Source organism: Chiloscyllium plagiosum, chromosome 5, assembly GCF_004010195.1.
Source record: "Chiloscyllium plagiosum isolate BGI_BamShark_2017 chromosome 5, ASM401019v2, whole genome shotgun sequence".
NCBI lineage: Eukaryota > Metazoa > Chordata > Chondrichthyes > Orectolobiformes > Hemiscylliidae > Chiloscyllium > Chiloscyllium plagiosum.
Window position 1 is genome coordinate 44,243,606 of NC_057714.1, and position 14,363 is coordinate 44,257,968.

The 14,363-nt window shown below is 41.0% G+C and overlaps 1 protein-coding gene across 2 annotated transcripts in view; it reads right to left on the reverse strand.

The window, feature by feature from the left end:
* The window catches only part of vps50 (VPS50 EARP/GARPII complex subunit), a 182,923-nt gene that overhangs the window by 29,479 nt on the left and 139,081 nt on the right, over positions 1-14,363 (reverse strand). For both annotated transcript variants that reach the window (XM_043689946.1, XM_043689947.1), the window contains exons 21-22: positions 5,811-5,932; positions 3,173-3,253 (exon numbers count right to left, since the gene is read on the reverse strand). In XM_043689946.1, coding sequence (XP_043545881.1) covers positions 3,173-3,253; positions 5,811-5,932 — 203 coding nt within the window. The remainder of the gene's footprint in view (positions 1-3,172; positions 3,254-5,810; positions 5,933-14,363) is intronic.

Genomic DNA, 14,363 nt, shown 5'->3' on the forward strand with positions numbered 1-14,363 from the left:
TGGAACTGGGGTAAGGTGGGGGGAGGAGAAATGAAGAAACTGGAGAAGCGCCCTATTGACCATGGTACTGGGCAATCCTTGGTTAAGAAAATGGTTGACATTCCTGAGGCCACCCTGCAGAAGTGGCATCATCAGATCAGATGCAACAGAGGCAAAGAAAATGGGAGAACTTGTTTGTTTCCCTAAATTAATATTGGGTGCAGGAGTGCAGCACTCGAACAATGCAGCACTCGAACAATGCCAGTTAAGCCTCAGGTAGTTGTAAGCTTGCCAGAGTCAGAAGGTTGTGCTTTTCAGTGTCACAGAGCACAGAAGCAGGCCCTTCAGCCCAACACATCTATGCTGACCTGGTATCCTAAACTGAACTAGTCTCATTTGCCTGTAATTCACCCATATCTCCCTAAACCTCTCCTATCCATGGATCCATCCAGATGCATCTTAAACATTGTTATTATACCCACCTCTACCACTTCCTTGGAGAAAGTGAGGACTGCAGATGCTGGAGATCAGAGCTTAAAAATGTGTTGCTGGAAATGCGCAACAAGTCAGGCAGCATCAAAGGAGCAGGAGAATCGACATTTCGGGCATAAGCCCTTCTTCAGGAATCCTGAAGAAGGGCTATTGCCCGAAACGATGATTCTCCTGCTTCTTTGATGCTGCCTGACCTGCTGCGCTTTTCCAGCAACACATTTTTAAGCTCTACCACTTCCTTTGGCAGATCATGCCATCTATGCACCACCCTCTGAAAAAAATTGGCTCTCAGGTCCCTTTTAAATTTTTTTCCTCTCACTTCAAACCTATGCCCTCTAGTTTTGGACTCCTCTACTCTGAGGAAAATATCTCTTGGCTATTCACCTTATCTACATCCCTCAATTTTATAAGGTCACCCCTCAGCCTCCTTACCCTCCAGGGGAAGTAGTTTCGGCCTGTCAAGCCTCTGCTTATAACTCAAACCTTACGAGTCTCAGTAACATCCTTGGAATCTTTTTCACACCCTTTCCAATTTAAGAACATGCTTCCGATAGTAGAGTGAGCAGAATTGTTTGCAGTATTCCAAATGTGGCCTTACCCATGTCTTGTACAGCTGTAACATGACACCCTAATTCCTGCTGTCAGTACTCTGACTTGTGACAGTAAGCAGTGCTATTCCAGAGATTTATGCACAATACGTACATTGACACCAGCACCTGACTAAAGGCGTGTTGCATTGTCCAAGTTATAAGTCTTCAGGGCATCTGATTTGTACTCATACGTGGGAAGAACAGGGTGGTTAAGGTGGTGTTTGGTATGCTTGCCTCCGTTGCACAAGCCATTAAGTATAAGAGTTGGGATGTCGCGATGAGGTTGAACAGGACATTAGTGAGGCCACTCTTGGAGTGTACAGTTTTGGTCATTTTGTAATAGTAAGGATGTTATTAAATTGGAGAGGGTTCAGAAAAGATATACAAGGATGTTACCAGGACTGGAGGGTTTCAGTTATAAGGAGAGGCTGCATAAGTTGGGACTTTTTTCACTGAAGTCGAGAGTGTGGTGCTGGAAAAGCATGGCAGGTCAGGCAGCATCCGCAGAGCAGGAGAATCGATGTTTCGAGCATTAGCCCTTCATCAGATTCCTGCTCCTCAGATGTTGCCTGACCTGCTGCGCTTTTCCAGCACCACACTCTCAAATCTGATCTCCAGCAGCTGCAGTCCTCACTTTCTCCTTTTTTCACTGGAACGTAGGAGGTTCAGAGGTGACCTTATAGTGCTTTATAAAATCATGAGGGGCATAGATAAGGTGAATAGCAAAGGTCTTTTCCTCGGGTAGGCGAGTTCAAAACTAGAGGACATTTTTTAAACAGAGGAGAAAGATTTAAATGGGACATGGGCGCAACTTTTTCACACAGAGGATGGTTTGTATGTGGAATGAACTGCCAGAGGAAGTGGTAAATGCAATTATAATATATAAAAGACATGTGGATTGGTACATGAATAGCAAAGGTTTAGAGGAACATAGACCAAATGCAGGCAAGTGGGACTAATTTAGTTTTCAGAAACTTGGTTGGCACGGATGAAGAGTCTGTTTCGGTCATGTATGACTCTATAATAGATCATCTGTTACTAACTTAAAGAAAATCAAGGGAGTTTGTAACATATTGACAGGTTATCAGTGCCAGCCAGGGGTCAGCAGGTAGTGCCTTCAAAAAGTCACAATGTTCCGGGTTCAAATCCCATTTCAGCAATTGCACACAAAAAAATCATGACTCACACTCCAATGCAGTACTGACAGGATGCTGCACTGCCTGAAGTGCTGTCTTTCAGACAAAACTTTAAACCCAGACCTCATCCATCTGCTTTGGTGGATGCAAATGATCCCAATGACACTATATTAAAGAAAAGCAGGGTGCTGTGCCCAGTGGCCTGACCAATTTTATCTCTCAATCACTGTCACAGAAACAGATTACCTGGGCATTGCTTGTTTGTGGATATTTGTGGTGCGCAAATTGACTGTCATGTTTCCTATATTACAATAGTGTCTACAGTTGAAAAGAATTTAATTGGCTGTAGAGTGCTATATAAGGCAAGTCTTTTTCCCCCTTTTAAGCTGTTAGCATCATGTTAATGTGCACAATTGGCTGTGCTTCCAACATTTCAATGAAGCCCTTGCAGATAATTATTTGGCTGCATTTTGGGATGTTCTGAGGTCATAAATGAAACCCTTTCTTCTACTACGTTCATCACATCACATGTGACCTTTCCAATGATGGCAGGTACTGAGAGTATTCTGTTCAGCAGATAATAGAACATTTGCCAGAAGTGTGCGATTTTTATCTACTCAACAAACAAAAGCTGAAGGACACAATATTTGCTCAAATATTCCTTTTCTGTAACAGTTTTAAATGACAGGTTTAGTACTTCTGACTTATTGCAAATATGGCTCTTGTGCTACTTTTCTACTGAATTTCACTGAGTTTATTCTTGCTAAATACTAGTTGAGAATAAACATTCTCAACACCATTCTCTCACCAATCTGTCTGTACAATTATACCTGAGGTGACAGAAACCTTCCCCAAAGATAACTGACCTTACAGCAAGGAGGTCTAAAATTCAAGTACAATTCCCTGTGAATGTTGGAGCTTTGTTTTTGCAGCTAATTCAACTAAAACAAAAAATTCAGAGATTCATTTCCTTACCAGATCAATAAGGCTCTCTTGTATTCTATTCAATGTGGTTCGTAATCTGCTGCTAATGAGTCCCAGTCCTGTGGATTCATACTGAAAGAAAATAAAGCCTGAAATGTAGATTAAGTAAAATACTTCACTTGTGAACGAACTCACTCACACCATCCGTAAAATCTAAGGGCTTTGCCCAAGTGAAAAATAATTTAAGTTTGCCAAACTCCACCTACTTGTTCAAAAATCTATATTGAAATAAGTCAAAATGTTACCAATGCATAAATGTTTCTTTGTACTCTTCTACGATTTGATTTTAGAAAATATTAGTAATTGACATAAGAAATGAAAATAGCTTCCAATGATCAGGAAAATGGTAGTCTAATTAAGTCAACCTGCTGAATGATAATCACTTTCTCATAAAAAAATGTACATTCTTGACTTGTAATTTTTACATTAAAATGTTATTGGGTGCCTTGAACCTCACAAATATCTTCTCACTTTTAATAACTGAATGACTGATAATAACTTGCTGATTTGATTTATCTCCATACTGCTGCACACATCTTGATTCTTCACTTGCCTCCTGCTTGCTCCTTCACTCCCTGACACTCCTACCCAAGGCCTCTATTATTCTCTTATTGACACTCCTGCTCACCAAGCCCACATTTTCTTTCTTGTCCTGGTCTTTGACACACTGCACTGCACCGCACCATCTTTCAACAGTCATCAAACTGGCAGCAACTCCATTTACCTCACTGCATTCTTACCAAAACGAATCCAAAGCAGCACTTGCAATATCACCACCTCTGGTGTCCTACAAGGATCTGTCCTCAGGCCTCCTGTTTCATAGCTACCTGCTTTACCTCAACATCATCAGAAAACATAGCTTCAATTTCCACAATACTTCACTCTATCTCACCACATCTCACTAAACCAAGTATTATCTCTAAATTGTCAGATTGCTTGTCTGACATCCAGTGAGGGTTCAACAGAAACTTTCACCAGTTGAAAGTATGGGAAGACTAAAGCCATGCATTATCTTTGATATCCATTTTAAACTCCATTGCCTCGCTATCGACTCATCCCTTTCCTCGACAAAAATCTAAACCAACCTAGACAACACTAGCTTCATACTTGTCTGAGATGAGTTACCAACCAATTACACATTTTGTCCTTCAATCAGCCAATTTCTTACATCACAACATTTCCTGATGCTGTCCTACCTCAACTCATCTAATACTTAATTTGTGCTTCTTTTTTCACCATAAATCTATTCCAACATATCAAGCAGGCTGCTCATACACAAGCTTCTTTTAATTTGAGAGTCATAGAGATGTACAGGATGGAAACAGACCATTCAGTCCAACTCATCCATGCTGACCAGTATCCTAAACTGGTCTGCTCCCATTTGCCAGCACTTGGTCCATATCCCTCGAAACCCTCCCTATTCATATGCCCATCCAGATGCCTTTTAAATGTTGTAATTGTCCCAGCCTCCACCATTTCCTTTGGCAGCTCATTCCTTTCATGCATCACCGACTGCATGAAAAAGTTGCCCCTTAGGTCCCTTTTAAATCTTTCCCCTCTCAGCCTAAACCTATACCCTATAGTTTTGGAATCCCCTACCCCATGGAAAAGACCTTGTCTATTTACCCTATCCATGCCCCTCATGATTTTATAAACCTTTATAAGGTCACCCCTCAGCCTACGATGCTCCAGGGGAAAACAGCCTATTCAGCCTACTCAGCCTATTCAGCCACTCCCTGTGGCTCAAACTCTCCAACCCTGGCAACATCCTTGTAAATCTTTTCTGAACCCTTTCAAGTTTTACACCATCCTTCTTATAGCAGGGAGATCAGAATTGCACACAATATCCTGCCACTCTGTTCTAACTTGTACCAAGTCTGTCTAGCCAACAGACTGAACCGTTGCTGACCTGCACTGGCTCCATTATGCAATGTTTACATTTTAAAATTCTCATCCCTAATTATACCTGCTTAAACAGGTTCCTTACCTTTGTAGTCTGGCCCAGCTATACAATGCTCAGACTTTTCCATTCATCCAGATTCTGGCCTCTTGAACATCCCCAATTTTTAACTGCTCCATCACTTGAAGCCATATCATTGAAGTCGTTAAAGCCCTAAGCTCTGGAAGTCCCTCCCTAAAACTCTCCAATCTCATGCAGTTTTTCCTTCTTTAAGACCCCTCTTAAAACTTCTCTCTTTAACCAACTATTGCTTACTTATTCCCATATCTCCTTATGTAGCTCAGTGCAAGATTTGGCTTTGTAATAAAAACTGCAAATGCCAGAAATACAGAACAGGTTAGGCAGCATTTGTGGAGGAGAAACAGTGTTGATATTTCAAGTCGTGGGCTTTTCATTAGATTCATGATTGCAAATTGAAGAGTTATAACACTCTCTGTCTCTCTCTCTCGATAGATACTGTCAGATCTGCTGAGTATTTCCCACAGTTTACACTTATATTTTTAGATTTTAAGCATCTAGAGTACTTTGCTTCTGCTTCGGAATGCTCCTATGAAATGCCTAAGGATCTGCTAATTACATGAAAGACATCATACAAAAACACGTAGCCATTTGTTAAGATATCGGTATCTGTTGGAGAACTGAACAACTATTATAGACATCAGAACTTACCATGTCCTCCCGTCCAAAAAACGTATATACAGCATACAAGTAATAGTCAAATAGTTGTGACATACAGTGGATAACATCAAAAGCAATTGGCTTCAGGATATTCATCATTTGCATGTATTTTCCTAGAAATAAAATGAAGAGGAAATTATAAACAAAGATAATTGGGTATATGAAATTTAGGCCATTTTTTTCAGAATTGCTCCTTTTTTTTCAGTAACATTGATTTAATAGCAAAATAAACTCAAAAGGAAGAAAGATTTCAGAGGATGGCTACCATGAATACGGTATTACTACCATGAATACCGAGGAAAAATGGACTTGCTTCCTTCTGAGCAGAGAACACCAAGTGAGATCCGATAAAGGTGTTTAAAATTACAAAATATATTAACAGTGTGGGAGAAGAAAGGAGAACCCACTGCATTAACTAAAAGGCCAAAATCCAGTCGGCACAGATTTAAGACAATTTGCAAGAGCAGAGATGACATGAGGGAAAAGGTTTCTGATATACAAATGTTCATTTTTTTCCCCAGTCTTCTGTCACATTAGACAGTGAATTCATACTGTGGTGGTCAACTTTGTTAAGCATCACTGAAGTGGCTCAGGTTTCAGGAATCTCAGTCTGGCTTGGCAGTCTCTGTCACATTTGCTTAGAAGGTCACAATGGGTTGGGAAAGTCCTCTGTTCTCTCAAGACCCACTTTATGATCAGGTAAGCCTTTTGTTCCTGCTCACCTCTTTGAATACCTGACCAAGCATGCAATCTTCAGGAGATTACCACTCTAAGAGACTATTTCCCAGCACTTACAGGTGTCCATGTTGCAAAGATATGGATGGTCAAGAACTCATGACCCAGTGGTAAGTTCACTATGCAGAATGGAAAAAGGATGGAAGGAGACTTCATGGAACTAATCAAAATTGTGTGTGTGCTGGGCAATGTAGATTGAGAGAAATTGCTCTTAGTTGTGAAAGAATCAAGGAGGAGAGAGCATGTATATGAAGCAATTGGCAAAATAAGCAAAAGTAACATGAGAAGAAATTTCAGGCAGTGAGTGTTTAAAGTTTGGTGTTCATGGCCTGAGTGTGGTGGAGGCAGGTTCATTTGAAGCATTCCAAGACTGTTATGCAGTAATGAAGATGATCCTTAGTAAAGCTGTTAAGTAGAAATTAATAGCCCATTTAAGAAACTCAATTAGCTCATTGTGGCTGATAGAATTGTGGTGAGAGCTGGTGCAGGGAATACAATCACAGAAGGTCAGACAAACTTCCCAATGGATTTAGAATTACTCTTCTTCAAATCTGCCATCAGACAAGAGTAAAGTCCACCCTGTCGTTCAGCCAAGAACTGCTACACATACACCCGAGACAAAGGCAGAAGCCATTCAGCCTTTACTCCTGCTGAGCATATGTCATCCATGTATGTTCAGGGCACAGGCTTGGCAAACACTCAGTCACGTTGCTGTTGCCCCATGTATTCTTGCTTAGCTTTACATAACATAGCTTTGGGCGGCACGGTGGCACAGTGGTTAGCACTGCTGCCTCACAGCGCCAGAGACCCGGGTTCAATTCCCGCCTCAGGCGACTGACTGTGTGGAGTTTGCACGTTCTCCCCGTGTCTGCGTGGGTTTCCTCCGGGTGCTCCGGTTTCCTCCCACAGTCCAAAGATGTGCAGGGTCAGGTGGATTGGCCATGCTAAATTGCCCGTAGTGTTAGGTAAGGGGTAAATGTAGGGGTATGGGTGGGTTTCGCTTCGGCGGGTCGATGTGGACTTGTTGGGCCGAAGGGCCTGTTTCCACACTGTAATGTAATGTAATCTAATGTAATAACAACTGTATCTTGTGTGATGCAGGCATTGCTTTCAAGTGACAGATTGCTGGCGATTATGAAGATATGTGACACTATCAACAATCTCCAGTGTCATCTTGTCATTGCAACATCCCGGACCATACCATCTGTCTCCCTGCTGCTGATAGTCAAACTCTCTACTGACATAAGAGTGTCTGTCCAATCACCACTGCACATGTTTTACAGCATGGTCTGTTAGTGTGGCAGCACCAATGCAAGGGAACTCTGATAAGGACTTAGTGTATCTTGGACTTGAATATTAGGCAAGCAAGGTTAGACAGTTTTCCATTAGTTCTGGTATGTAAAGAGGCATCCTTCATCAATCAGCAAGGGCATATGGAAACAGCAAAGAAAAGATTATGCCAAACAGTACCAGTGCCATGACCGAGTTTAACCCTACTCAGGGTCTCAAAGTGTTCTGATGTTGCCTTGCTGTAGCTAACGTTAGCCATTATTTTGACATGGAAGAGCAGTAAGATTTGAAATTCAGTGCCTGATAGGGTGGTGAAAACAAATTTCATCATTACTTTCAAAATTGGATATGTATTTGAAGATGTAGGGAAAGTACAAACAAATGATAGGAAGAATAGAGGCATGGACTATTTTCTAAATCGGGAGAAACATCAGAAGTCTGAAGTGCAAAGAGACTTGGGAGTTCTAATCCAGGACTCGCTCAAGGTAAACATGCAGGTTGAGTCAGTAGTTTGGAAGGCAAATGCAATGATGGCATTTATTTTGAGAGCACTTGAATATAAAAGCAGGGATGTACTTCTGAGGCTCTAGTCAGATCACAATTGGAGTATTATGCGCAGTTTTAAACCCCATATCTCAGGATGGATGTTCTAGCCCTGGGGCGTGCTCAGAGAAGGTTCACGAGAATGGTCCCAGGAATGAAAAGTTTAACATATCAGGAACGTTTCAGGACTCTGGGTTTATACTTGATGTAGCTTAGAATGATGGCATTTATTTTGAGAGCACATGAATATAAAAGCAGGGATGTACTTCTGAGGCTCTAGTCAGACCACATTTGGAGTATTATGCGCAGTTTTAAACCCCATATCTCAGGATGGATGTTCTGGCCCTGGGGCGTGCTCAGAGAAGGTTCACGAGAATGGTCCCAGGAATGAAAAGTTTAACATATCAGGAACGTTTCAGGACTCTGGGTTTATACTTGATGTAGCTTAGAAGGATTTTTTTTAAAAGGAGGGTGGGGAGGAGATCTAATGGAAACATACAGAACACTGAATGGCCTGGACAGAATAGATGTTTCCATTGGTAGGAGAGACGAGGACCCAAGGGCGTTGCCTTAGAGTAAGGGAAGAGCTTTTCGATCTGAGATAAGGAGAGACTTCTTCAGCTGGAGAGTGATGAATCTATGGAATTCATTGCCACAGTAGGCTGTGGAGGCCAGGTCATTGAGTGTATTTAAGACTGAAATAGATAGGTTCTTGAGTATCAAGAGGATCAAGGGTTACGAGGAGAAAGTGGGAGAATGGGGTTGAGAAACCTATCAGTCATGATTGAATGACAGAGGTTGAATGGCCTAATTTCTGATCCTATGTCTTATGAATGGCAATTACTGAGTACTTTAATGTGTCAACTGATTTCCTTCCAGTAAATACTAATACAAACATGCCACTGACCTACTGGAACAGCAGTCTTATATCAGACAATGAGGTTCAGGGCATGTAGTTCAGATATTAACTCAGATGGCAGCATGCTCCTGATCTGTACAATTGCTGCGGCTCAAACCCTAACATAGGACAGGCATTTGCAGCACTGTTGCAGTAGTTTCTTTAAGACACGTAATAAGACATGTTTGGAAACATAAAGGGACACAAATAATCAATGTTACTGCTCGAAAAACAAAGTTTAGCCATTGCCCAGCCAATGGCTTGTGTTCAATAATTACTAAACAGTGGACTAACTAACCACTCAAGTCTCTGTTATTTGTGAAACATTGCTGATGTAAATATGACTGTCTCATTTGCTGATAAAACCATCAGACCTGTAAAAGTTATACATTTTGGAAAAGGTTTTGAAACTGTTCAAGGTAATAAGGCACTAAAAAAAACGTGCATTTTTAAATTGAACAATTCAATAAGTTTCTGTAATTGAAGTTTGCTTTTGCAGTAATTACACATTAAATAACAATAATGAGGAAACAGTAGTTAGTTAAAGCTCATTTCACAACCATTTCAGACAACAGAAAGCCTGATGGTGCAGACCAAAGAACACAGTTATATCATTAATTCTGCCTATTTAAATCCCAATAAAGAAACAATGTTCCTTCTGCTGTACGGGCAAAGAGAAAGGAGTGTGGACAATCTTGGCACAATTCTTATTGGCATAAGCAGTGTACAGTTTCACACTGAACCAAACCTCAAAAATATCCAACAGCAAAACAGAAATGCAGTGTGGGATCCTCAAAGTTGGATTAATATGAATAGAAATTAACATTTATAAAGTCAACAAGAATGATGTACACATTAGGAAAGAAAACATTCCTTATGTACGGTTGAATGAGCAGAGAATTAAAATATAGAGCAATTATCCTGCTATAAAGAATTCAAATAACTTTGAGCAGGTCAAGACATTGGACTTCATTTCATCTAATAGAAAATTTACATTCAAACTTTCATGGGAATCGAGTTTGAGATTAAATTTTTATCAAAAGTAGGGAGCTTTGTTGCATGTGCAGCGTCTTGAATTCTTGAGCTGCTGCACAATTGCTTCTCGCCTGTGCAATTTCAACAACTATAAATTTGACCTGGGCTTTGTATCTGCTGTTTCTTCTTGATGCCATATCATATAAGAGAATGGGATCGGTGGCAACACCTGTGAAGTTATAGTCTTGACATAATGTGTTGATTTGTGCAGGAGGAGCTGAACAGCCATTTCAATGGTACGCTATTTTACAATTCTACCAAGTAGATTTGCACCAGCTGAGTTAAACTGCAGCAACAAGGGAGATTAAATGCAGAGTTTACTATTTTAGTTAACTATTAGGAGTAGGGATGGGAGATACATGAACTATGTAAATAATGAATGATCTTTTGTCCAAAACGAGAGAGACGGTTTTTAACAAGGGATCAAACATTACTTGAAGATAGGAATCATTTAGCTTAGTTGGCTGTTTGTGCTGTAGAGGGAAGCCACTGGCAGGGGTTCAATTCCCACATCAGTTGACGTCACCATGAAGATCCACCTGTTGTGTGTTTCTGTAGGTATGGTGGGCTGTCACTTTAAGAGTCTAATCACATCTTGTAATGATAATGCCAACAACCATTTTGCGCAGGAAAGAGCTTGATCTAACCTTGCTCCCTGTAAAGTGAAAATCTAAAGTGAAACTAATAAAGCTCCTGGTATTAAACACTTCAGCCTCCTGGTCATAGGAACATAAGAAAACAACTAATGTTGAGGTTGGGATCCAGGAAGCATGGAAAAGGCATCTGTCAAATTGAAGATCAAGGATGAGAATTAAGCAAAATGTCGTGAGGCTAGATCAGCACCTAACAACAATCAGACCAAAGGTTAAGACAGAATGGGATAGGCTGGTCAAGGTGGGAGTCCTTGAAACTGTTGACGAGTGTGATTGGGCCTTGCATATTGTATCAGTGAAGAAGAAAGATGGATCCATATGCTTCTGCGGTGCTCCTGTTCCCTGGATGCTGCCTGACCTGCTGTGCTGTTCCAGCAATAAAGTTTCAACAAGAGTGTGATTGGGCCTTGCATATTGTATCAGTGAAGAAGAAAGATGGATCCATATGCTTCTGCGGTGATTTTAAGGTCACTTTAATCCAATGCAGTGTGCTGAGCATATCTTTGCCTTTAATCAATGATAAATTTGCTGGACCAACTGGAGGCTAGCTTTTCAGTTGAATTCACCTTAATCAAGCCTATCTCCAGATAAATGCTGATTCTGCGTCACAGAAATACTTAATGATCGTGACACAAAGAACTATTCAAATAGAAGGGGCTTCCTTTCGGAATCATATCTACATCTGCATTATTCTAAATATGTCATGATGTGGATATGCCAGTGTTGGACTGGGGTGGATAAGGTCAGAAGTCAGATGGCACCAGGTTACAGTCCAACAGATTAATTTGAAATCACAAGTTTTTGTAGTGTTGCCCCTGACGAAGGAGCAGTACTCTGAAACTCTCATTTCAAATAAACCTGTTGGACAATAACCTGGTGTTGTTTAACTTCTAACCTTGAATATGCCATGAATTAGATTTTAATTGGATTGGAGCAAGTCTAATGTTACGTAGATGATATTTTAGCCATGAGAAGAAAAGAATAAAAGCATCTCCAGAATTTACTTTGCAATGACTTGAAGATTGCATCCTAACAGTGAGGAAAGACAAATGTGAATTTTTTTAAACCTTCCATCGAATATTAAACCATGTCATTGATGTTAACGGAATACATATAACACCTTCAAAAGTAAAAACAATAACTGAGGCACCAGTAGCTAAACATATAAACCATTTTGGGCTTGCTAAATTATCATTAAAGCTTTTACATAAGTTAGAGATTTTAATAAAGTCAGAAGTCCTAGCTCATTTGACACTAAGTTACTGCTGTAACTAGCATGTATCACGATATGGAGTGGGAGCAGGCATTTCTCACATATTATCCAATGGTAAAGAGAAGCCAATAACTTTTGTATCAAGATTTCTCCCTAGATTAAACCAATTTATTCACAACCTTGATGTCATAAATGACCCTGAGCTGATCTTCTGACCTCTTCCTTGTGCCATCATTCACTCTGCCTGTTTTCACTGCTATCAACACTAGCTTTGTCCCAGTCTCAGCTCAGCTGTTGAAACTCTCCTTCATGCCTATGTTACATTGAAAATTGGTTATTCCAATGCACTCTTGGGTGATGTCCCACATTCTACCCATTGCCAACGTCATAAAAACAGTTGCCTGTATCTTAATTTGAAGCAACTGTCATTTCCTTCTCAGTCCCATGCTTGCTAATGTACACTGGCTCCTAGTCAAACATAATCCTAATTTGATTTTTTAAAATCTAGTTTTCATATCCCTTCATTGCCTGGTCCCTCCATATCCTATAACCTCCACAGCCCCTTGACTTCTTGATATACAGAGGAATCTCGATTATCCAGCATTCGATCATCCGAATTTTGGATTATCCGGCAAGATCATAAGGTCCCGGTGCTTGGCTAAACTGTGTTGTCTGGCATTCGATGATCTGAACAAAATACTCCCCGCCTGTGTTGTTTGGATAATCAAGGTTTCTCTGTATATGCACTTCTCTAATTTTAGATTCCCATTTATTCAATTTTAACCCACCAACGGTGACCATGCCTTCAGTTCCGTAGCCCCAAACTCTGGAATACATTTGGGGATGATACAAAAATTGGTGGGGTGGCAAATAGTGAGGACTACAGCCTTACATTATAGGAGGATATAGAAGGCTGATTAGTGCCAAACAAAATTCAATCCAGATTAGTCTGAAGTGTTCTCCTTGGGAAGGACGAACAAGGTCAGAAAATACTTTTAAGAGGCATTTGGATGGGTATATGAATAGGAAGGGTTTGGAGAGATATGGGCCGGGTGCTAGCAGGTGGGACTAGATTGGGTTGGGATATCTGGTCGGCATGGATGGGTTGGACATGATGAATCGAACTGGGAAGCACAAAGGATTAGAGCTGTGCATGCCCACTGGTCCCTTAAGGTAGTGGGACATGTAGATAAAGTGATTAAGGCGGCAAGTGGCATACCTGCCTTTATTAATCAAGGCACAGAGTTAACAGCAGGAAGGTTTTGCTGGAACTGGTTAAAATTTCAATTAGGGCAATGACAAGAATATTGTGTGCAGTTCTGGAATCTACATAATAGAATAAACAAAGAAGATTTACAGCCCAGGCCCTTCAGCCCTCCAAGCCTGAGCTGATCCAAATGTACTGTCGACACCTGTCAGTCAATTCCAAAGCATCTGTATCCCTCTGCTCCCCACCTACTCATGCATCTGTCTAGATGCATCTTAAATGAATTTACAGTGCCTGCCTCTACCACCTCTGCTGGCAACGCGTTCCAAATGCCCACTACCCTCTGTGTGAAGTACTTGCCGTGTGTAATCTTTCCACCTCTCACCTTGAAAGCATGACCTCTTGTTATTGAATCTTTCACGCTGGGGAAAAAGCTTGTCTCTATCCACCCTGTCTATACCCTTCATGATTTTGTAAACCTCAATCAGGTCCACCCTCAATCTCCTTTTTTCTTGTGAAAATAAACCTAACCTACTCAACCTCTCTTCATAGCTAGCACCGTCCACATCAGGCAACATCCTCGTAAACCTTCTCTGCACCCTCTCCAAAGAGTCCGCATCCTTTTGGTAATGTGGCGACCAGAACTGTACACAGTATTCTAAATGTGGCTGAACCAAGGTGTTGTACAATTTTAACATGACTTGCCAGCTCTTTTACTCAATACCCCGTCAATGAAGGCAAGCATACTATATGCCTTCTTGACCACTCCATCCACCTGTGGAGCAACCTTCAGGGTACAATAGACCTGCACTCCCAGATCTCTCTGCCCATCAACTTTTCCCAAGGCTCTTCCATTCATTGTATAATTCGGTCTAGAATTAGACTTGCCTAAATGCATCACCTCACATTTGTCTGGATTGAAAACCATCTGCCACTTTTCCACCCAACTCTCCAGTCTATCTATATCCTC